This window comes from Lepidochelys olivacea (assembly GCF_965140295.1).
Source record: "Lepidochelys olivacea isolate rLepOli2 genome assembly, chromosome: 28".
NCBI classification, from domain to species: Eukaryota; Metazoa; Chordata; order Testudines; family Cheloniidae; genus Lepidochelys; species Lepidochelys olivacea.
In genome coordinates, this window is record NC_140438.1 from 6,430,015 (window position 1) to 6,455,165 (window position 25,151).

The following is a 25,151-nucleotide window of genomic DNA, read 5'->3' on the forward strand; positions in this document are numbered from 1 at the left end:
TTACTGATGTCCTCAAATCATGGATTAAAAATGTCAAGTTACAGAAAATCCACCATTTACAATGGTTGAAACCTGCAAGTGACTCATGCCTCATGCTGCAGAGGAAGGCGAACCCCCCCCCCAGGGTCTCTGCCAATCTACCCTTGGGGAAAACTCCTTCCCAGCCCCAAATATGGTGATCAGTTAGACCCTGAGCATGTGGACAAGATGCACCGGGCAGACACCTGGGAAAGAAGTCTCTGTAGTAACTCTGAGCGCTGCCCATCTATTGTCCCATCACCGGCCGTTGGAGATATTTGCTGCTAGCAGTCGCAGATCAGCCACACACCGCTGTAGGCAGTCCCCTCACACCATCCCCTCCATAAACTTACCAAGCTCAGGCTTGAAGCCAGTTAGGTTTTTTGCCCCCACTGCGCCCCTTGGGAGGCTGTTCCAGAACTTCACTCCTCTGGTGGTTAGAAACCTTCACCTAATGTCAAGGTAAAACTTGCTGATGGCCAGTTTATATCCATAAGTTCATTAATAGTGGGGGCCTGTGATAGTGTGGGGGAGGGAGAAAGACTGGAGAACTGACAGTGGGACCCAGAGAGATTCCCTGTTCCCCGACCACCCATCTCTGGGAGGAACCAATTGGAATTGCCCTTGGGAAGCTGCCGCTAATGACTCAGGTGTAAAATCATTATTCCATTGGAATCAGATTAAAGCCTCCTCACACCTAGTGTCACAGTCATTGACATAGCTCCTTCCTGGGATGTCACCGGCCACAGCAATACAATGAGCGGAACCAAATCCCTTTTCAGCACCAAGGCACACAAAGAAATCCTGGGGCTTTTCGTTCCTTAGCTTCTGGCGCCATCGTCTGGCCCTTTGGTTTCACTCATTTCTGTTAAAACCTTGGGCATTCTGCAAAGAAATGTTAATTCCTTGGGAGAGACTTGGGAGCGTTTGTGTGTTTTGTGTTGTTAAGGGTTGAAATGTTCCCTGGGTTCCTCAGTCCCAACCTGCCTCCCATTCTACTGCCCATGCAGCCCCATCCCAGCCCTCAGCCCCCGGTAGATGCCGATTCCTTCAGTCCATCTGTGCAGGGTGTGAACCCTGTCACTCCGCATTGCCTACTTCCCCTAACTCTGAGGGACTTCAGCTCCTCTCTGTTCCCAGGGATCTTCCACACCATTCCCCTGCGTACCACGGTTCAGATACTGCTGTATCATGAGTCTGACACTCACTTTAGAGGCCCCCATTAATAACCATTTTCAATATGCACTTAGAGAGTCTATTGCAATATTTGGGTGGGGGGAAACCTGTTAAAAATATTCATAAAACTCTTTTCCCAAGAGAGTCACAGGGCTCTTGATATCCAGCGTTTCGGGCGACGAACGTCCACTGACCATGTAGCTGATTGTGGTATAAACATCTTAGATTTCCCTAGTTAGATAAGATCCCATCTTTACATAAATGTCAGGGAGCCCTGCCCTAAAATAGTGATAATCTTAGAACAGTTCATCTGCAGAATTATTACACTAAGGCATATGTGCAAAGCGTGTGCCCTACCACTGAGATACTCCCCGTCCCCCGATACAGCTAATGCCATATGGCATTCGGGGGGAGAGGGTCTCCATGCCCGATCTTGGTGGCAGAAGTGGTTCGGGGCTTCAAGAGCTTCCACATTACCCTGGGATGACCCCCATCCTGGTCCTGGGAAATGATACGAAAGAACCACCTGGCGATGGAATGGATTGAACCCACAGCCACAGGGGTGGAGCCGCGGGGGGGGGGGGGGCATCCCCTGGCACATTAGAAAGTCAGCACCTCTGCTCTGTCTGGCAAAACGACATGCCAGCAATTTCGTTCAAAAGGTACCACTGATTGCTTTGTCTGTGCTTTAGTTTGTAATACTTCCGTTTGTCTACCTATAGTTGTCACGGTCTGGCCTTTCATTTGCTTTTGTCAACATTTAAATGAACTCCTAGGTGGTGGGTTAAGACTGGTGGGAAATATTGTTTTGTTACAAAGATTGGTCAAGGTATTGCTAAGCAGGGCTCAAGTTTCATTATAAAAACCAGGGTCCAAGAAAGAAAGAAAGAAAGAAAGAAAGAACTCCCCTCCGAGACACAACCCTAACCAACGCAGTCAGAATACTCTACGTGGCCATGATGTCCATGATCTCTGCCCTCTCCCTGCGACATGTCGTCCGGGGGGCGGGTTCTGTCCTCCCTTCACCTCCCCGCCCCTGCAAGTTCGTCGGCTTCTCTGGCCCACTCCCTGCCTGGACTCAGCTACTGGGGACAGGGGCCGAGCATGCCGGGCAGGGAGGGGTGCTTCAGATCACATGGCCATTGTCCCTGGAAGCAGGGCCTGGGTGGGGCGTGGCCCGGGGCCAAGCGAGCCGGAGCATCACCTCCCCCCCACCCCTGGCATGTTTCTGGCTCGCTGGTCCCCTTTCTCTCTGTTACTGTAAAGTGAAAGGAACAAAACTCCCAAATCCCTCCTGGTGCGGGGAGCCAGGTTTGCTGCTCATAATCTGAATTTCACAGACTTCCAAGTCTGGGACTGTCCAAGAACGGCACTTCTCATGGGAAGGTGGATGCAGAGCAGTTCAACTGGGGATGCCTAGATCTCCAATGGGTGTGGGTTGGAAATTAATAATATTTTGAGGATCATTCGGGGGCATAAAGGAGTGAGCAGGGTGGGGCCAGTGGGGGAAGGGGTGGAACAGAGGTGACATAGTGGATGGGGTCATGGGTGGAAGGCGTGGAAGCAGCTGCTTAGCAATAGGGTTCAGTTTAGGGCAGTGGTCCCCAAAATGTGGGGAATGCCTCCTAGGGGGTATAGAGGAACGTTCATGGGGGCACCTCAGGGCCCAAGCCAGCCCCCATGGAGGGCAGGGAGGGAGCACCACTCAGCCGCCAGCTCTACCCCAACCCTGCCCCCAGCCTGGGCCCCTGGCTCCTGGCCTGGTCTCAACCCCCTTATCCCTGTCCACACCCCTCTCCCCAGCAAGCCATGGCCCCGGTCCCAGCTCTGGTTCTCGACCGTGGCTGCTGAGGGGCCACAGACACAGATAAGAAGGCACAGTGTGAAAAGTTTGGGGACCACTGGTTTAGGGTGACGCCCTCAATCACTTCTAATAAAAGGTATTCCTCACCCACCTAGCCCTTCCATCAGGACGGCCTTGGTGTGTTCTGCCGCCCTTTACTCATACAGGAAGGATAATAACATTTCATTGCACTCATGTGATTTGTAACCCAGCCCCAGCCAAAACTGGTCCTTTTGGCAAAGCCGCCCCATCATGCTGTGTACCTAGGCGGAGTAAGCGGGTCTCTGCAAACACGATCTGTTCCTGAAGTCTTTCCCCCAGCTCCTCACTAGATGTGAGGGGGGAGCTCATTCAGACCCTGCTTCCAATTAGTATTTAAAAACGCCTTATTGTCCCGACCTCTGCTGGCCTTCGATTTCTCTTCCTGTCCCAGCCTTGGCAGCTCAGATGAGGTGGCCGAGTGGTTAAGGCGATGGACTGCTAATCCATTGTGCTCTGCACGCGTGGGTTCGAATCCCACCCCCCATCGAAGGCGTTCAGTCTTCTCTCTTCCTTCACAAGCAACCATCTCCCCCTTTGGTGCAATGACAGACGAAGTCACATTGCTTCCTGCAACCAAAAACCTTCTCAGGAACTCTGACCCCCCTGCTTTAAATCAAGTGCCTAAATTCCAGATTTCAAAAAGAATTCTCTAGTCCTGTATTTCTTAGTTTTTATCTCAAAAGGTTACATCCTCATAATCTCCCCCAAACACTCTGGGACCTCCCCAAATGATTAAACTGCCCCTTTTCTCAGCAAGGCCACGACAGTGACCCACAGCTAGAGTGTCTAGGCCAAGCTGTTCTGAAGGAGGCAAGTCAAACATTTTCTCTCCGCTTCCCTTGGCAAGGTCTGACTGGGAAAACAAAATCCCCCAAATGGAAAATTTTCTGCTGGAAAACCAATACTAGTCTGTTTGGGGACTTTGATTTGAATGGATTATTATTATTCTCTTCTGATCTCTGAATTATTTTAGTTCAGTCTTTGTCCTCCAAGTGTTGAGTTGTGGGGGAGAGAGGCCAAGTCATGATGTCTCTTCCCCTCTTTCATAGTTTCTTCCAACTTGCTAGGAAGCTGCATTGCTACATTATGAGTCAAGCAGTGTCCATTGTCTCCGGGCTATCTCGGAGAAGTCTGCATTGTACACGGTTCCTGGGAGAGTCCTTGGGAGCGTGGATACCTTGGATGGGCCAGCAGCGAGTCTGGGGTCCCGGTCCTGTCTCCCCGCATCTCCCCCCTTCCTCCCCAGGTCCCGTCTCCCCCCATCTACCCCCTTCCCCCACCAGGTCCCGTCTCCCCTCTTCCCCCATCTCCCCTCAGGTCCCGTCTCCCCCCTTCCGCCCAGTCCTGTCTCCTCCATTCCCCCCAGTCCTGTCTCCCCCCCCCCATCTTCTCTCTTCCCCCCAGTCCCGTCTCCCCCTCCCATCTTCCCCCATCTCCCGTCTCCCCCCATTTCCCCCCTTCCTCCCCCCAGGTCCCGTCTCCCCTCTTCCCCCATCTCCCCTCAGGTCCCGTCTCCCCCCTTCCGCCCAGTCCTGTCTCCTCCAATTCCCCCCCAGTCCTGTCTCCCCACCATCTTCTCCCTTCCCCCCAGTCCCATCTCCCCCCTTCCTCCCCAGGTCCCATCTCCCCCCTTCCTCCCCCCCAGGTCCCATCTCCCCTCTTCCCCCATCTCCCCTCAGGTCCCGTCTCCCCCCTTCCGCCCAGTCCTGTCTCCCCCCCTCCGCCCAGTCCTGTCTCCCCCCCATCTTCTCCCTTCCCCCCAGGTCCCGTCTCCCCCCTTCCACCCAGTCCTGTCTCCCCCCCATCTTCTCCCTTCCCCCCAGTCCCATCTCCCCCCTTCCTCCCCCCCAGGTCCCGTCTCCCCCCTTCCGCCCAGTCCTGTCTCCCCCCTTCCGCCCAGTCCTGTCTCCCCCCCATCTTCTCCCTTCCCCCCAGGTCCCGTCTCCCCCCTTCCACCCAGTCCTGTCTCCCCCCTTCCACCCAGTCCTGTCTCCCCCCCATCTTCTCCCTTCCCCCCAGTCCCATCTCCCCCCTTCCTCCCCCCCAGGTCCCGTCTCCCCCCTTCCGCCCAGTCCTGTCTCCTCCATTCCCCCCAGTCCTGTCTCCCCCCCCATCTTCTCTCTTCCCCCCAGTCCCGTCTCCCCCTCCCATCTTCCCCCTTCCTCCCCAGGTCCCATCACCCCCCCATCTCCCCAGGTCCCGTCTCCCCCCATCTCCTCCCTTCCTCCCCCCAGGTCCCGTCTCCCCTCTTCCCCCATCTCCCCTCAGGTCCCGTCTCCCCCCTTCCGCCCAGTCCTGTCTCCTCCATTCCCCCCAGTCCTGTCTCCCCCCCCATCTTCTCTCTTCCCCCCAGTCCCATCTCCCCCTCCCATCTTCCCCCATCTCCCGTCTCCCCCCATTTCCCCCCTTCCTCCCCCCAGGTCCCGTCTCCCCTCTTCCCCCATCTCCCCTCAGGTCCCGTCTCCCCCCTTCCGCCCAGTCCTGTCTCCTCCAATTCCCCCCCAGTCCTGTCTCCCCACCATCTTCTCCCTTCCCCCCAGTCCCATCTCCCCCCCATCTCCCCCCTTCCTCCCCAGGTCCCATCTCCCCCCTTCCTCCCCCCCAGGTCCCGTCTCCCCTCTTCCCCCATCTCCCCTCAGGTCCCGTCTCCCCCCTTCCGCCCAGTCCTGTCTCCCCCCTTCCGCCCAGTCCTGTCTCCCCCCCATCTTCTCCCTTCCCCCCAGGTCCCGTCTCCCCCCTTCCACCCAGTCCTGTCTCCCCCCTTCCGCCCAGTCCTGTCTCCCCCCCCATCTTCTCCCTTCCCCCCAGTCCCATCTCCCCCCTTCCTCCCCCCCAGGTCCCGTCTCCCCCCTTCCGCCCAGTCCTGTCTCCCCCCTTCCGCCCAGTCCTGTCTCCCCCCCATCTTCTCCCTTCCCCCCAGGTCCCGTCTCCCCCCTTCCGCCCAGTCCTGTCTCCCCCCCATCTTCTCCCTTCCCCCCAGGTCCCGTCTCCCCCCTTCCGCCCAGTCCTGTCTCCCCCCTTCCACCCAGTCCTGTCTCCCCCCCATCTTCTCCCTTCCCCCCAGTCCCATCTCCCCCCCATCTCCCCAGGTCCCGTCTCCCCCCATCTCCTCCCTTCCTCCCCCCAGGTCCCGTCTCCCCTCTTCCCCCATCTCCCCCCAGGTCCCGTCTCCCCCCTTCCACCCAGTCCTGTCTCCCCCCCATCTTCTCCCTTCCCCCCAGGTCCCGTCTCCCCCCTTCCACCCAGTCCTGTCTCCCCCCTTCCACCCAGTCCTGTCTCCCCCCCATCTTCTCCCTTCCCCCCAGTCCCATCTCCCCCCCATCTCCCCAGGTCCCGTCTCCCCCCATCTCCTCCCTTCCTCCCCCCAGGTCCCGTCTCCCCTCTTCCCCCATCTCCCCTCAGGTCCCGTCTCCCCCCTTCCGCCTAGTCCTGTCTCCTCCAATTCCCCCCCAGTCCTGTCTCCCCCCCATCTTCTCCCTTCCCCCCAGTCCCATCTCCCCCCCATCTCCCCCCTTCCTCCCCCCCAGGTCCCGACTCCCCCCTTCCGCCCAGTCCCATCTCTCCGCTTCCTTCCCCTAGTCCCGCTCCCGTCTCCCCCCCGTCCCCTCCCTTCCCCCCGTCCTGTCTCCCCCCATCTGCCCCCCACTGTAACCCCCACAGGACCCCTACACAGCCACACAGTGCCCCCCACTGCACCCCCACACCCCCCACTGCACCCCCCCACTCTAACGCCATATGCCCCCCACAGCGACCCCCCCACTGCACCCCCCTACACCGCGCCGCCTCACACCAGCCCCACGGTCACCCCCCTTCCCCCATCTCCCCCCGATCCCGTCCCCCCATCTCCCCCCCCGCCGGCCTCTTCGTCTCCCCCCATCTGCCCCCCCCGGGCTGGGGGGGCTCCGAGCTCCCTCCCTGCAGGCTCCGGCCCAGGGGCTGCCCCTCCCCCCCCCGGGCAGGGCGGGGTTAATGCCCGGCCCCCCCCCAGCGCAGACCCCGCGGGGGGAGCCGGGATACCGGGGCGGGGCGGGGCCGGGAGGGGGGAAGGGGGCGGGGCTGTGGAGAACCCCGCCCCCAACGGAGCGGGGGGGGCAGCGCCGCCTCGCAGCCCCGCCCTGCAACCGCCCTAACGGCCAGAACCGTCACGTGGCCGCACTTCCGGGGCCCGCGCGGGGCCGAGCCGGTAAGAGCCGGGCGGGGTGGGGGCGGGGCGCCCGGCCTGGGTCCGAGCCGCTCCTCGCGGGGGGGGGGAACTGGGCCGAGACCCCCCCGCCGGGCCGGGGCCAGGCCGGAAGCGGGGGCGGGGCCTGCGCTGGTTGGTCCCGGTTCGGCCTCCGTAGTGGGCGGGCGGGGTTGACGTGTCTCTGGGCGGCCACCCCCGGGGAGAAGCGCGTGTGACTGTGCGTGTCTGAGTGTGAGAGCGCGTGTGTCTGAGTGTGAGAGCGCGTGTGTCTGAGTGTGAGAGCGCGTGTGAGTGTGTGTGTGTCTGTGTCTCTGAGTGTCTGTGTGTCAGTGTGCGTGAGTGTGACAGCGCATGACTGAGTGTGTCTGTGTGTGAGTGTGTCTGAGTGTGAGAGCGCGTGTGAGTGTGTGTGAGTGTCTGTGTCTCTGTGCGTCTCTCTGAGTGTGTCTGTGTGTGTGTGAGTGTGACAGCGCATGACTGAGTGTCTGTGTCTGAGTGTGAGAGCGCGTGTGAGTGTGTGTGAGTGTCTGTGTCTCTGTGCGCCTCTCTGAGTGTGTCTGTGTGTGTGTGTCTGAGTGTGAGAGCGCGTGTGACTGAGTGTGTCTGTGTGTGAGTGTGTGTGTGTTTGTGCGTCTCTCTGAGTGTCTGTGAGTGTGTGTGAGTGTGAGAGCGCGCGTGACTGAGTGTGTCTGTGTGTGAGTGTGTGTGAGTGTGAGAGCACGCGTGACTGAGTGTGTCTGTGTGTGTGTCTGAGTGTGAGAGTGTGTGACTGAGTGTGTCTGTGTGTGTGTCTGTGTCTCTGTGCGTCTCTCTGAGTGTGAGTGTGTCTGAGTGTGAGAGCGTGTGTGAGTGTGTCTGAGTGTCTGTGTCTCTGTGCGTCTCTGAGTGTCTGAGTGTGAGTGTGACAGCATGTGACTGAGTGTGTCTGTGTGTGAGTGTGTGAGTGTGAGAGCGCGTGTGAGTGTGTGTGAGTGTCTGTGTCTCTGTGCGTCTCTCTGAGTGTGTCTGTGTGTGTGTGAGTGTGACAGCGCATGACTGAGTGTCTGTGTCTGAGTGTGTCTGAGTGTGAGAGCGCGTGTGAGTGTGTGTGAGTGTCTGTGTCTCTGTGCGTCTCTCTGAGTGTGTCTGTGTGTGTGTGTCTGAGTGTGAGAGCGCGTGTGACTGAGTGTGTCTGTGTGTGAGTGTGTGTGTGTTTGTGCGTCTCTCTGAGTGTGTGTGAGTGTGAGAGCGCGCGTGACTGAGTGTGTCTGTGTGTGAGTGTGTGTGAGTGTGAGAGCGCGCGTGACTGAGTGTGTCTGTGTGTGTGTGTCTGAGTGTGAGAGTGTGTGTGACTGAGTGTGTCTGTGTGTGTGTCTGTGTCTCTGTGCGTCTCTCTGAGTGTGAGTGTGTCTGAGTGTGAGAGCGTGTTTGAGTGTGTCTGAGTGTCTGTGTCTCTGCGTCTCTCTGAGTGTCTGAGTGTGAGTGTGACAGCACGTGACTGAGTGTGTCTGAGTGTGAGAGCGCATGTGAGTGTGTGTGTCTGTCTCTGTGCGTCTCTCTGAGTGTGAGTGTGACTGAGAGTGTCTCTGTGAGTGTGTGTGAGTGTCTGTCTGTCAGTGTCTCTGTGCGTCTGAGTGTGAGTGTGTCTGAGCGTGAGAGCGCGTGTGACTGAGTGTGTCTCTGTGTGAGTGTGTCTGAGTGTCTGTGTCTCTGTGCGTCTCTCTGAGTCTGCCTGTGTGGGAGTGTGTTTCTGTGCGTGTCTCTGAGTGTGTGCGTGTGTCTCCGACGGTCTCTGAGTGTGAGTGTCTCTGAGTCTCTGGGTGTTGTTATTACAGTAAACGTGACATCTTATTAACGTTATGCAGACAAAACTGCACAGGATCGTTTCAGGGGACGGTGTGTGTATGTGTGTGTGTGTGTGTGTGTGTTGCACCTGCCCATCCCCCGCTGCTGCCTCTTCCCTGGTCCAGGGACCTTCCCCCTCCCCAGCCCCCTTCAAACTGCCCCTGCAGCCTCTGTGAAGGGGGGGGCCTGTCACTTTCTATATAGGTGTTGAACAGTCCCATAAAATTGCTTCAAACTGACCCCCTTTTCCCCTCCCCTCCTTCCGTAGGCTCATAGAAGATCAGGGTTGGAAGGGACCTCAGGAGGTCATCTAGTCCAACCCCCTGCTCGAAGCAGGACCAATCCCAACTAAATCATCCCAGCCAGGGCTTTGTCAAGCCGGGCCTTAAAAACCTCTAAGGAAGGAGATTCCACCACCTCCCTAGGTAACGCATTCCAGTGTTTCACCACTCTCCGAGTGAAATAGTGTTTCCTAATATCCAACCTAAACCTCCCCCACTGCAACTTGAGACCATTCCTCCTCGTTCTGTCATCTCCTACCACTGAGAACAGTCTAGAGCCATCCTCTTTGGAACCCCCTTTCAGGTAGTTGAAAGCAGCTATCAAATCCCCCCTCATTCTTCTCTTCTGCAGACTAAACAATCCCAGTTCCCTCAGCCTCTCCTCATAACTCATGTGTTCCAGTCCCCTAATCATTTTTGTTGCCCTTCGCTGGACTCTCTCCAATTTATCCACATCCTTCTTGTCGTGTGGGGCCCAAAACTGGACACAGTACTCCAGATGAGGCCTCACCAATGTCGAATAGAGGGGAACGATCACGTCCCTCGATCTGCTCGCTATGCCCCTACTTATACATCCCAAAATGCCATTGGCCTTCTTGGCAACAAGGGCACACTGCTGACTCATACCCAGCTTCTCGTCCACTGTCACCCCTAGGTCCTTTTCCGCAGAACTGCTGCCGAGCCACTCGGTCCCTAGTCTGTAGCTGTGCATTGGGTTCTTCCGTCCTAAGTGCAGGACTCTGCACTTGTCCTTGTTGAACTTCATCAGATTTCTTTTGGCCCAATCCTCCAATTTGTCTAGGTCCCTCTGTATCCTATCCCTGCCCTCCAGCGTATCTATCTCTCCTCCCAGTTTAGTGTCCTCTGCAAACTTGCTGAGGGTGCAATCCACACCATCCTCCAGATCATTTATGAAGATACTGAACAAAACCGGCCCCAGGACCAACCCCTGGGGCACTCCACTTGATACCAGCTGCCAACTAGACATGGAGCCATTGATCACTACCCATTGAGCCCAACAATTTAGCCAGCTTTCTCTCCACCTTCTAGTCCATTCATCCAGCCCGTACTTCAAATTCCTGGCAAGAATACTGTGGGAGACTGTGTCAAAAGCTTTGCTAAAGTCAAGGAACAACACGTCCACTGCTTTCCCTTCATCCACAGAGCCAGTTATCCTGTCATAGAAGGCAAATAGATTAGTCAGACATGACTTGCCCTTGGTGAATCCATGCTGGCTGTTCCTGATCACTTTCCTCTCCTCTAAGTGCTTCAGAATTGATTCCTTGAGGACCTGCTCCATGATTTTTCCAGGGACTGAGGTGAGGCTGACTGGCCTGTAGTTCCCAGGATCTGCTCTGGGGGGTTTTCTCTCCTGTTGTCAAATGCGGAGTTTGTGACCCGTTTCCCCCACAACTCTCAAAGATGGATAGAAAATATCCTAAAATTCCCCCACCCATCCCCACCCACTTTCTCTCTCGTTGTCTATTTCTACTGGGCTGGGCCCTGAGTGTTGGGCCCTGTCTCTTCAATGATTAAATACGAACCACATCTCAGATTTAGCCCTTTTTGCCGATTTTTCAGTGTGACTATACATTTTTTTCAAATGTTGCCTCTTTTCTCTCGGTTCGTTGATCAAACAGTGATGGGAAATACACTCAGATTTTACCGCTAATCAACAACTGACGTGGAGTGTAGTTTTTCTTTCTTTTTTTTTTTTTGATGGGGGGGTTTTCCCTAAATTGTCTGATATTATGTTGCGGTGGGGATTTTTCTGTATGTTGTGTTTTTATATGTATATATTGCATAGCACCATAGAAATGTAGGGCTGGAGAGGACCTCAAGGTGTCATCAAGTCCAGCTCTCTCTACCGAGGCAGGACCAAGTGCAGGTAGATTATCTCTGACAGAGTTTTGTCCTCCCTGTTCTTAAAAACTTCCAGAGAGAGAGACTCCACAGCCGCCCTTGTAAGACTCTTCCAGAGCTGAGCTACCTTGGCCCTGGGGACATCCACACAGACTTTAGGGGTGAGCAGCTCTGGAGAGAGAGAGAGGAGACCCCAGTGAGTGGGCAGCTGGGTAAATAGACTAAAGTTGGGAGGAGAAACATTGACGTGTCCAAGGTCACCCAGGCTGTCCGTGACAGAGCTAGAAATAGAATTTATACTAGTGCAGTCTGATTGGCACGGGTGCACCATGTCCCAGTTTGAAGGCTTGCGGCGGGAGGATGAAAACAGTGACCTCATGGAGACCTGGGGCCGGCTGAACAGTGCAGCTGGTAATGGAGAGGCATGAGCCAGGAGCACAGCCCCACAGGACTGGACACTGACTTCTCCTGACTCATGACACACACCCCCAGCTGTGTGCAGGGACTGCAGCTGAGCTGCTCTGCCAAGACAGCCTATGCATCCCTGGACAAACCACCTCTTCCTGCAGCCTAATACAGTGGGGTCTCAAAAAGAAAAGGAATACTTGTGGCACCTTAGAGACTAACCAATTTATTTGAGTATAAGCTTTCGTGAGCTACAGCTCACTTCATCGGATGCAAATAAATTGGTTAGTCTCTAAGGTGCCACAAGTACTCCTTTTCTTTTTGCGAATACAGACTAACACGGCTGTTACTCTGAAACAGTGGGGTCTGGGGACTTTCCAAGCTGTGTGTGAGGGGGCTCTGGAGTTACTGGGGTCTGTTCCTGGCTCTGTCACTGACCCGCTTGGTGACCTTGGGGAAGTCCCAGCCCCTCTCTGTTTTCCTCCTACCCATTGTCTACTTGGATTGTGATCTCTTTGGGACAAGGACTGTCCCTCTCTGTCTGTGCAGTGCCCAGTACAATGGGGGTGCTGATCTCAGTCAGGTTCTCTACCATGTGCAGCATGATGGGGCCCTGATCGCCGTCAGTGTGTGTGCAACACAAGGCACAGTTTATGGACTCACAGGCTTTAAGGCCAGAAGGGACCATCATGGTCCTCTAGTCTGACCTCCTGCACATCGCAGGCCACAGAACCTCACTCATCCACTCCTGTAATAGACCCATAACCTCTTGCTGAGTCTTCTCTTCTCCAGACTAAAAAACACAATTATTTCAATCTTCTCTCATAGGTCATGTTTTCTTGACCTTTAATAATTTTTATTGCTATTCTCTGGACTTTCTACAATTCTTCCACATCTTTCCTGAAATGTGGCACCCAGAACTGGACACACTACTCCAGTTGAGGCCTAATCAGCACAGAGTAGAGCAGAAGAATTACTTCTCGTGTCTTGTTTACAATACTCCTGCTAATACAACCCAGAATGATACTTGCTTTTTTTGGAACAGTGTAACACTGTTGACTTATATTTAGCTTGTGATTCACTATGACCCTCAGATCCCTTTCCGCAGTACTCTTTCTTAAGCAGTCATACAAAATGGGAAATGTGTGCAACTGATTGTTCCTTCCTAAATGGAGTACTTTGCATTTGTCCTTATTGAATTTCATCCTATTTACTTCAGACCATTTCTCCAGTTTGTCCAGAAAGTTTTGAATTTTAATTCTATCCTCCAAAGCACTTGCAACTCCTCCCACCTTGGTATGCTCCACAAACTTGATAAGTGTAACAGAGAGACTCTGCTACTGGGAGGGTTTCACCATGTCTCAGAGGTTACACCCTGGTGGGAGGGGGCTAGGCCTGTACTGGAATAAGGTCACTCTGTGCTTCACAGTGTGGCAGAACCTAGAATGTCCATTAGCAGGGAATAATCCTGGGGGGAATCGGCATGCAGAATGGACAAAAACCCCATCTGATTTCTCTCACGTTGCTCTTCTCGCCCTGGCAGGCTACAGAATAATGTCCACATTTCACTCCAGATCATCCCCTCCTCCCAGGGGGAAGGAAATGGCTGCAATGGAGCTGGCTCAGGTAAGGGATTATCAAGGAGCTGGTGGTGGGTTCTGCTTGGAGGGAGAGAAGCAGTAAATACAAAGGAGGGTGGGAGCTGCTAGAGGTCGTGGGAGGCAGGAACTATCTAAGATGGAGAAAGGGAGGGGACAGGATGTGACAAACCTGCTGAGACTTGTGTAATGTAGGGTGTGATGGGTTGTCACCCCAAGGTGTAGTCTGGGGGGCTTCTGGGAACCACTGTGCCCTCTAACCCTCAAGCTGGGCTGGTCCTTCTCACACTGCTTTGCTGGAGATTCAGGCAGACTCTACAAGCCCTGTTATCACCCAACATGACAGCAGGTGGCGCCATGCATCCAACTAAGTTACCTGAGTGCTTTACCTAAGTCACTGAAGGACAGATAGAAAACAATGGCCAATTTCCCAGCGATAAGTGTTAGCAAACAGATCAAAGTAGATTACTTAGCAAATAACCAAAAAGTCAAACTAAGCCTAACATACTAGATGGATAGAATTTGAATTAGCAATTTCTCACCCTGATGATAGAAGTAGTCCACCAAGTTTCCATACACAAGCCTGAAATCCCTTTACTCTGGGACCAACACTTCCCCCAGTTCAGTCTTTGTTCCTCAGGTGCTTCCAGGAGTTCTCTTGTGTGGGGAATGAGGCCAAGAGATGATGTCACACCCCAGCTTAGGTAGCTTTTCCATATGGTGGGAACCCTTTGTTCCAAACTCACGTCCCAGTTCAGTTTGTGGAAAAATACAGGTACCAAAATGGAGTTCAGTTTTATGTGGTCTGGTCACATGCCCTAGCATGCCCTGATGAGTCATAGTAGCCATGACTCATAGGCCGGCTGAAACATTCACAGGAAGGCTAAGCTCTTCCTTGGTCCATTGTTTTTGTTGATGAGCCATCAGCACTGTCTGGCTTCTTCATTGTTGTACCTGAAAGGCTAGTTGTGGGTGTTACCCAGAGTAACCACATTTGAAATACAGATACATAGTCAATATCCATAACTTCAGATACAAACATGATCCATGCACACAGGTAGGATAATCATATTCAGCAAATCATAACTTTTCCAATGACACCGCACGTGATGCATCTTGCATGAAATGCCTCATAATTATGTCCTAATCATATTATAATCGTACCACTATGCTGAATGTGGGGTGTAGTTTCAGATAGGGCCTAATTTCAGGGCACAGGAGTTGGTAATGGAAAAGGAAATAACGCTCCAGTCAGGGCTGGGAAAACTTCCCAGATTCTCAGTGCTGGAGCCTGAATTTACTGACACTTCATTAGTTACCACCACCCCCAATCTTTGTGGCATTTCTATCTAGTAATTTACCACTACCATTGTTAGGATTAATTTTGTACTTAATATATTTTTTAAAACTTCGTTCTCATTTTCATTGATTGATCATTGATTTCTGATAGCTTCCCTTACCAATTTTCTACAATTCTGACCTTCTAACTTACATTCTTTAGTATTGACTTTCCCTTTCTTCCATGTATTTTATTTGGAGAGTGTTGGGATTCCTACCAGGGAGCCACCAGCAGGGTCCAGAGACAGCACCATCTCATTTTTCAAGCTCTGGGTAGTAGGTATGTGATAAAAGTGAAGACCCGGCCTCCATCTGTCAGCTGGGAGACACAAAGGTTCTCTCTTTCTGATGCCTTCTGGCTGCTCTAAGCAAGGTGCGGTGGGACTCGGTTAACATGTGCCTCCTGGAGCTTCCATTTACCTGGTGCTGCTATTCCCTGAATAGTGGGGCTGTGAGTGGGGCAGCAGGTCCTGAGTGTTGGACTCTTGCTCTTTCAGGGGCTGATGACTTTCGAGGAAGTGGCTGTGTATTTCACCAGGGAAGAGGGGGCTCTGCTGGACCCCACTCAGAGAGCCCTCTACAGGGATGTCATGCAGGAGAACTATGAGACGGTGGTCTTTCTGGGTAAGGAGTCCTGTCCCCTTCCTTATTAGAAGCTGTGGGGTCTCTAAAGAACCTGAGTAGTAATAACTTTATACCTTTATTCATCATACAAGTTTTGACAAGTTTCCTTGCCCCCCTTTTTTTGCCTTCTCTACCACCCACTAGTGTATAATTTTTGGACATGTGCCATCCTTATTGGCTACATTAATAACTGTAGCTTTCTTGCCTTTTCCTCATTTTAAGAGGAAAAAAAGCTGCCTGTAGAATTCTAAATTGAGTAAATAGGTGTATGACTAATGCATGGCTTGTGTGAGAGTCAGATGAGCTCCTCTTTTGATAGGAGAGCGTATAATGTTGCTGTTCAGGACCCCACAGGTGAAGGGAGAACAGAGCCATGGGAGGGGAGGAGATGGGGGGAGTAAATAATTCTGGGGTGCCAGGACATGGGGAAGGTGTGTGCAGGGTTAGGGCTAAGAAGCAGCAGGGAGGGATGAGATAGTGAGAGATGAGGAGGGAACACAAGAAGTTCCCAAGGTGCCGGGAGGTGGTGCCAGCTGAGAGTAATGGGACGAAGGGGAGGGGAGTGTGGAGGAAGGACACCCAGGCAGTGGGCTGGGTGGGTCAGCGGGAGAGAGGAGAGGTTTGGGGATCTAGAGCTGTGGGGGATCCAGACCTTTAACCCCGAATCACTACCCAAGTCTTGTTGCTTTAGAGCCTACACTCCAGTTTTATTTCTGTTCAGTTTCACTTCATTCTACATTTTTTTCCCCCAAATACTATTATTTTAACTCTTGACCTCCCTCCCCATATAACCTCCCCGTCTCTATACACAGCCTCCCTGGCCATCGATCCTCAGTCCTTGCTGCATTCCTCCCTCCCATAGCAGGGCCGCTACCCAGGCACAAATGGGCACTTTGTTGATGATGTCACAGGATGGTAGTGTAGCCTGAACCATTTTTACAACTATAAGGTTACGTATTGGGGTACAACTTGCCCTTGTCCATGGCTACTCAAAATTAATGGAGGAGATGACATAGGGTGAAACACACAGAAACTTGATTTAATACAGACAGTTAGAATTGATATCATAGGCAAAAATCAATACATATAATGATTAGACTAAGATAAGAATAGTAAAGAGGGTCTTCCACTGTGCATACTTACCTGTTATGGACACCACTGGAAACCAAAATCGAGGGCAAGGGAGACCATCAGAAGGGAGGCCCTGCTTCAATTTACACTGTCTCGGGGACCTGACAAAATGAAAAAATGGTTACTAGGAGAGGTATTTTATCTGCTTTCTTATGGTAATAGGATGGCTATATACCATATCTGCTCCTTTACTCTGATTACAATAATGTCAATAGCTGCCCCAACCCATATGTGGCCTTTGGGAAATCCATAATTAAGCATCAGGCATTAATACTTATGATTTACATCACTTATTTCTTAATAATTCCAATATATGAATGATGTCCAACTGCTGAGATACTGCATAGCAACCTAATTGCTAAAGCCGCCCCAAACTTCCTTCTTTCAGAATCCTGTGGCGTATTGGACCTGTTTGTGGTTACTCGTTTGTTTCTCAAAATGAGGGTGCAAAATATCTGACCTGGGGTTCTCTCCTTAGACCTGTTCAGGTAAATCCCAGACTTCAGCATGACTACTCCCACAAAGCCTCAACCTAATATAAGGCCCTTACCTGTAGCAACCTTAGGTTATGTCTACACTACTGCGGTAAGTCGACCTATGCTGCGCAACTCTAGCTACGTGAATAATGTAGCTGGAGTCGACGTACCTTAGGTCGAGTTACTGCAGGGTCTACTTACCTTACTCTTCTCGTCAGAGTAGAGTACAGGGGTCGACGGGAGAGCGATCTGCAGTCATTTTGGCGGGGCTTTACTAGACCTGCTACATCGACCACCGGTGGATCGATCTCAGAGCTTTGATCCTGGCTATAGTGTAGTCCCTGACCTTAATAGCCCATTTATTTATGTTCACCTCCTTCCCCCTCCGCACATGTTCCAAGCTAATAAGCAATACTCTGATCATGACATTTTACCTGTAGTGAGTATAAAATTGCCCACAAGACATGGTGGTCATAGATCATAAAATTAGGTCGGGGTCAATAGGAGTGAGAGTTTGGAGAGAGTCTTGTCCCCCCCTCTCCCCATCTGCAGCAGCCACAAGCTGTCTTCCCTCCAGGCTCCTTGGATCTTTGAGCCTGTCCCTCCTGAGTTTGCGTGGCCCAGTTCTTGTTTCTTACATTCTCCTTTTCTGGAAGAATTAGTGGCTGTTGCTCCCAAAATTTAGTGTTTAATTCCCCAGCCTACTCCACACACTGGGGGAGTTTAACTCTCCCTCCCATTATACCTGAGTCAGTAGGTTTCCTAATTCCCAAAAATGTGCTTTTGTGATGTCACGGTTCTGGGGTAGCTAAGCTTTTGACCTGGCTCCATGGGCGGCTCAAGGAATGCCCTCTCAGGTATCAGGCCTCTAGCCAGCCCCTCTCTATGGATAGGGACCCACATGCCTCTCCTTTTTGACCAGAATTTGAGGATTGCAGCTTGTCCTTCACTGTGTTCACTGGACTAACCTCCAGTTCCTGTGCTTTGCTTTCTCTCCAAGGGCAGTGAGCTCTGTGTGTGTGTGTGATAGAGGTGGGAATTTTGGTGATACATGTATGATGCCAATAGACAACTCAGTTTCCCTCTGTGATTGGTATTGCTATGATTATAAAGAGCAGGAGACATGAGGTGTTTTGTCACGTAGCTGAGATGCAGTGATATGAATGGGTCATTAAGGACTGGCTGGGACCAACCCACATCAATGGAATACCCGACAGAGACAAGGGAATAATTGTCACCTGTCCATGGAAGGATATTTGCTTGGCTAAGTGAAGCATACATGGACTCGTTATGTTTTTGGGAGCAGGAGGAACTGGGATCGCAGACACAGGGAGCCCTGCCGGAGCGAAGACAAATGGACAGGCACAGTGAAAGGAAACCAAACTGTTTTCTACAGCAGCATGGCTCAAGGGCATTGGCCAGCATGGACTATATTGTTTTCTTCACTTCTCTGTCCTAATCTAAGGTCTTTCCAATGCTGTGTTTTGGTTGACTAGTAAACCCCGCTGTGTTTTAAAAGTCTGCCCAGTGTCACAGCAAAAACTTGCTCTGTGCATTGACTGAGGAACAGTCTCTGAAGAGGAGTGTCGTTCAGCTGGACCTGCTGGGCAGAGCTCACAGGTTGGAATAGGAGTGTTGAAGCCAGAGGCTCAGTCTCTGGTGTTGAAGCTCCATGGCCCATCCTTGTGGAAGAGTGGGACCCCTTGGGAGTTTTGTGCACTCAAGAGGCACCTTCCAAGGACTGTTTAAAAGCCTGGGCATTGCACAGATCCTATGGATCCATGACAGTGTGCCCGTGTGCCTGATGGGGAAAAGATATAAAAGAATAAAAGGATCTAAAAGTGTATTTACCATCGCCCCCTCATCAGTCCTCATGGGAATCCCTGATCTGTTCCAAAGTGTATTAAAACCTTCCTTAAAGGCTTACCTCTTGGTTATCAGGTCATGTCAGTTTTGTTAGAGGGCTTTCCCTTCACCCTCCCACTTCCCTGGTTCTTGTCACGCAGACAGAAAGCAGCAAAAGACCAGAAGTCCGAAGCACAGATAATACAATGTTTATTGGGGTTAGTTTCCAAGCAAGCATATTCCGAAGCCCTTCACACCAGTCAGGCTTATCTCTATACGCCGATAGAGACTGTTCCCCAGTGTTCCATTCCTTCTCTGACGCCACCGAGCGTTTTCCCTGTGTCCCCCTTCCCAGCTCTGATGCCGCAGAGCCTGCCTGTGTCCCCATTCCCTGTTCCCATTTCCCCCCGCCCCTTATCAAACATGATTCCAATTTCCCCTCCCCGTCCTGTTTGACTCAGTTTATATAGTAATATTCTCAGCTATACCTTAACCAATCATTGTACTGAAATTTAACTAACCAATCCTAACATATTGTAACATAATTCTCTAACCAATTATATCCCACTACTCTAATTAACTTACACCTCGCAAAATTAATTATACAGCAGACGGAAACAATTAGAGAACCAGACTGATTAACAACAGAAAAGTGGGGGCCATAAAAATAAAACATAAAGAAATGAGGGTTCCACAAGCATTGATAAGTGATTTCTTGCCAGACAGGATGCGATCAAACTAAGTTTTCTTTAACCATCTTAAGATCTGTTTCTTCATCTGATAGTGATGGGCACTATCCAGACAGGATTGTCTCCCCATACCAGCTTATTTCAATGTGACTGGTTTGGCATGTGAGGATGTGACCCTACGCTTCCCAGTTTCTGGCTGCCCCTGCTGCTGAGCCAGAGGCCTTAGCCTAAGAACAAGGCCTCAGACTATCCTAGTGAGAGAAGGCCCATACGCAGGGTGACTGTGATTTTGATTCTTTGTTTTTATACCCCTGTAAGTAGCTAAGTGATAAAAATACACCTACATTCTTAAAGTGTAGGCTTTACAGGCAGGCCTGAATATCTATATTCTAACTGTGGGTTCTACCCCTTCCCCCATTCTGTGTCTGTCTTGTCTATTTAGATTGTAAATTCTTCCAGGAATAGGCCATCTACTATTCTCTGTTTGTACTTTTCCTAGTATAATGGGGACCCACTGTTAGTTGGTCCTTAGGCACTAAGGTAATGAAAATGATTTATAATAATAATTACTTTCCTGCCACTTTGAGCCAAGGAACGTGGCCTTGGGATGTTACTGCTTAAAAATGATCTGCGGTTAAAACCATGGAATATTCTTTGTGACAAGTATCTGACAAATTCCACTGACCTCCCTTGTTTTCTTTGTCTGGAGTAGGGTTTCCAGTTTCCAAACCTGATGTGATCTCGCAGCTAGAACGAGGGGAAGAGCCATGGGTCCCAGACCTCTGGGGCTCTGAGAAAGAAGTGCTCCCAAGAGCTGCCTGTGCAGGTGAGGAATTGTGATCAATGGCTCCATGTCTAGTTGGCAGCCGGTATCAAGTGGAGTGCCCCAGGGGTCGGTCCTGGAGCTGGTTTTGTTCAATATCTTCATAAATGATCTGGAGGATGGTATGGTTTGCACCCTCAGCAAGTTTGCAGAGGACACTAAATTGGGAGGAGTGGTAGATACGCTGGAGGGTAGGGATAGGATACAGAGGGACCTAGACAAATTGGAGGATTGGGCCAAAAGAAATCTGATGAGGTTCAACAAGGACAAGTGCAGAGTCCTGCACTTAGGACGGAAGAATCCAATGCACCGCTACAGACTAGGGACCGAATGGCTCGGCAGCAGTGCGGCAGAAAAGGACCAAGGGGTTACAGTGGACAAGAAGTTGGATATGAGTCAACAGTGTGCCCTTGTTGCCAAGAAGGCCAATGGCATTTTGGGATGTATAAGTAGGGGCATTGCCAGCAGATCGAGGGACATGATCGTTCCCCTCTATTCGACATTGGTGAGGCCTCATCTGGAGTACTGTGTCCAGTTTTGGGAACCCACACTACAAGAAGGATGTGGAAAAATTGGAAAGAGTCCAGTGGAGGGCAACAAAAATGATTAGGGGACTGGAACACATGACTTACGAGGAGAGGCTGAGGGAACTGGGGATGTTTAGTCTTCAGAAGAGAAGAATGAGGGGGGATTTGATAGCTGCTTTCAACTACCTGAAAGGGGGTTCCAAAGAGGATGGATCTAGACTGTTCTCAGTGGTAGCAGATGACAGGACAAGGAGCAATGGTCTCAAGTTGCAGTGGGGGAGGTCTAGGTTGGATATTAGGAAAAACTTTTTCACTATGAGGGTGGTAAAACACTGGAATGTGTTACCTAGGAAGGTGGTGGAATCTCCTTCCCTAGAAGTTTTTAAGGTCAGGCTTGACAAAGCCCTGGCTGGGATGATTTTGTCAGGGATCGGTCCTGCTTTGAGCCGTGGGTTGGACTAGATGACCTCCTGAGGTCCCTTCCAACCCTGATCTTCTATGATACTATGAATTGGTTAAACCAACTCAAAAACTGTTTGGGAATGCAGGAAACATTTGGGATGCCATAGAAAGACTTTGTGAGGTCTCCAAGTTCAGGATTGTTCCCTGCAGAATGGAATCATTATGGCAGATGTCACTCATGGCTTCCCACCTATTCTTACTGACAATCCCTCCCCAGTCTCGCTTTCTCCTGAGTGTTCTGGTGAGATGCAGATCAAAACTGATCCCTTCCTTTCTCCTCTGAGGAAGGGTTTGGGGAAAATCAGCTCCTGATAGGTTTGATCTCTCCCACACATATTTTGGTTTGTTCATCCCTTTTTCCATTCCTCTGTCTGAGATTTCCTTTCTTTCCGGTGCAGGGAGTGACTTAGGTCTGGATTCTCTCTGTCCCCCATCAGGTGATGGGAGGGTGAGTGAGAATGAGGAGGAGACACCCCAGCAGGAAGGTGCTGAGGAAGTAGAACCACATGGAACGTTATCAGGAAGATCCAAAGGGAATGGTTCCAGGAGTTGTGCACTCCCAGAAATCGAGAGAGCCTGTGAGACTCAGCAGAGGCCAGAGGAAAACTTCAGTAGCCACTCAGCCCTTATTACACGAGACAGAATCAACTTGGAAGAGACACGCTACACATGCCTTGAGTGCGGGAAAAGCTTCAATAGGAGCTCACACCTGATCACACACTGGAGAACCCACACGGGAGAGAAACCCTACACATGCTCTGAGTGTGGGAAAAGTTTCACTGATAGTTCATCCCTCATCTCACATCAGCGAATCCACACAGGAGAGACGCCCTACACATGCTCTGAGTGTGGGAAAAGCTTTAATCACAGCTCTACCCTGTTCAAACATCAGAGAATCCACACAGGAGAGAGACGCTACACGTGCTCGGAATGCGGGAAAAGCTTCATTCAGAGCTCAAACCTTATCACGCATCAGAGAATCCACACGGGTGAGAAACCTTATGGATGCTCTGCGTGTGGGGAACGCTTTAATCAACACTCGCAACTTATCAGACATTGTAGAATCCACACAGGAGAGATGCCGTACACGTGCTCTGCGTGTGGGGAACGCTTTAGTCAGTACTCACAACTTATCAGACATCGTAGAATCCACATAGGGGAGAAAATCTACACATGCTCTGAGTGTGGGAAAAGGTTCAGTCGGAGCTCAGACCTTATCAGACATCAGAGAATCCACACCGGAGAGACGCCCTTCACGTGCTCTGAGTGCGGGAAAAGCTTCAGTTGGAGCTCAAACCTTATCACACATCAGCGAATCCACACAGGGGAGACGCCCTACACGTGCGCTGAGTGTGGGAAAAGCTTCAATCGGAGCTCTACACTTATTACACATTGGAGAACCCACACTGGAGAGAAACCTTATGGATGCTCTGAGTGCGGGAAACACTTCATTGACAGTTCATCCCTCCTCTCACATCAGCGAATCCATACAGGAGAGACACCCTACATGTGCTCTGAGTGTGGGAAAAGCTTTAATCACAGTTCTACCCTGAGCACACATCGGAGAATCCACACGGGTGAGAAACGTTATGGCTGCTCTGAGTGTGGGGAACGCTTCATTCGTCGTTCAGCTCTCATCTCACATCAGAGAATCCACACTGGAGAGACGCCTTACACCTGCTCTGAGTGTGGGAAAAGCTTCAAACACAGCTCACAGCTTATTAGACATCAGAAAATCCATGAGAGAAAACTGTAAGAAATGCCTTGATTAGGGCTGGGCAAAGATTTTTATTTTTTTTTTTAATATCACATTTGCTAATTCTCACATAGTGATCTGTGCACCATCTTCACCATGGTCTCTCAGCTCCCCCAGATCAGTTGTCTGCTTCTGCCTTTTGCAGCTCACCCTTCTTTGGGGTCAGCCTTGTGATCTTTTCTATCAACTGCTTTCCTTTTGAGTCGTAGGAGTGTGTGTCCCTCCAGCCCGGAATATTCATCAGCTCCCAGAAGGAGAGAGAGGTTTCATCCCAGCAAGCTACACTGAGGCAAAATCTACCTGTGCCTTACATCCACTAGGGCTGTACATGGCATTGGCTGCTCAAGTGAGTGATCTTGGTGTAAAAAGACATTTATAGTGGTAGAGCAGAGGCAGCCCAGGTGCAGTGGTTGGCATTAGCTTTCCCCTTGACCTGACCTAAACTCCATCACTTTTCCTAGTCTGAACAAACCCTGAGCATCACGGTTATACTGTTCCCCATTTCAAAGCAATTGTTAGGCATCAAGTTTCCCCTTGGGGAACAAATTGTTTCATTCCCAGTTGCTCTGATGTTGCTTCAGTTAGTGTTGGAGAGCAGATATTTTTACTACCATTTTCCTCACCTAAAATATATTGAACTATAACAAAGAGCAGGAACAGGGCAGGGATAGGAAAAAATGTCATGTTACAGAGGGGAAAACAGAAGAAGACAGAGTAGGTCAGAGGGATTCCCTTACTCCCCATCACCATCCCAATCGCCTGTTGTTCAGTTGGTTAGGTCAATATTTTTTCTAAAGGGTTGGGAAGAGGATTCCTTAGTAAATGACTTCTAAATAAGCAAAATACCCATCCATTTGGCTCCTAAAGCAGTTGTGGCCCAGGCCCTGCAGGAGGTCGCTCCTGAAGATATCTCCTTCCTAATCAGGTGCATGTTGCCTATTTGGGAAATGCAATCCCTATCAAGGTAGGGATGGAAAAAACGGAAGTGACATTTCTCTTCAGCTCACTCCTGGGAGATGCTGCAAATGTGTAGAAAATGAAAAGGAGGACTTGTGGCACCTTAGAGACTAACCAATTTATTAGAGCATAAGCTTTCGTGAGCTACAGCTCACTTCATCAGATGCATATCGTGGAAACTGCAGCAGACTTTATATATACACAGAGAATATGAACCAATACCTCCTCCCACCCCACTGTCCTGCTGGTAATAGCTTATCTAAAGTGATCATCAGGTGGGCCATTTCCAGCACAAATCCAGGTTTTCTCACCCTCCACCCCCCGACACAAATTCACTCTCCTGCTGGTGATAGCCCATCCAAAGTGACATCACCAGCAGGAGAGTGAATTTGTGTCGGGGGGTGGAGGGTGAGAAATAGAATTCAGGTTTTCTTCTAGTTCTCTCCCTGCCCCTCCTACTAAATTGGAAATAGTGGCTAATCCTGAAATTAAAACCTCACTCCAAAGGAATTAGAGTGGGGGAATATGTGAGAGAAAAAGCATGTATGGGAATAGAGAACCAGTATAGACTGTAATTATTTCTATTTAAAATGGAATTTATTTTGATAAGCTTTAAAATAAAGCTTCTGTTAAGAGGAAAATTACTTGAGACAAGATGTGTAACCTTTTACCCAGTTAGAGGGTAACAGCCACCGAGTTCCCCAGGGCTCTCGTTTGCAAAGCAAGGATGTCACATCAGGCAGGAGATGTTGAAATCTAAAATGGTGATGGGTATGTGATGGGAGCTTTTTTTTTTGTTTTGGGTTTAGTGTTTTTTTTTTAATTTAATTTTTGTTTTGTTTTTGCAACCAGTTATTTTTATAGGTGCTGAGGCCCCTTCTCCTTTTGAGCACAACTTTTAACCCTCCTTTTAACCCTCAGGCCTGGCTCTGGAAACCTCCTCAGAACTGGCCTTGTGTTTCTTTCATGTTTGATATCTTTGGGGTTCACACATCCACACTAAGTGCGGTTCACAGCAACAGATACTTTGAGAAACCTGCTGGGTTAAGCGGGCCTATTCCAAACTGACTTTGGCCGAAAGTCTGCCTCAATTCAGCTGGATTGGGACAGGTCTGTATCAAAGGAGTGGTGCACACCTGATTTGCCCAGAGACCTTGGGGGAGGTGTGGTAAGATAGGGTAAGTAGGAATCGACACCAGAAAAGTTAAATGTAAGGGTGAAAGACCTTCACCTTTTAGGTCAACAGGCCTGTTCTGTTCATTCCCTCTGACGCATCTGGCATTGGTCTCT

The 25,151-nt window shown here is 50.9% G+C and overlaps 1 protein-coding gene across 1 annotated transcript; it reads left to right on the plus strand.

The window, feature by feature from the left end:
- The first annotated feature begins 7,190 nt into the window (after nucleotides 1-7,190).
- On the plus strand, nucleotides 7,191-24,658 carry LOC311514117 (uncharacterized protein). Its single transcript, XM_084616515.1, has 5 exons — nucleotides 7,191-7,262; nucleotides 13,179-13,261; nucleotides 15,069-15,195; nucleotides 20,049-20,162; nucleotides 21,586-24,658. Exons 2-5 carry the CDS (start codon nucleotides 13,190-13,192, stop codon nucleotides 22,902-22,904), a joined length of 1,632 nt encoding a protein of 543 aa, XP_084472641.1. The 5' UTR covers nucleotides 7,191-7,262; nucleotides 13,179-13,189; the 3' UTR covers nucleotides 22,905-24,658.
- Nucleotides 24,659-25,151: the final 493 nt, after the last annotated feature.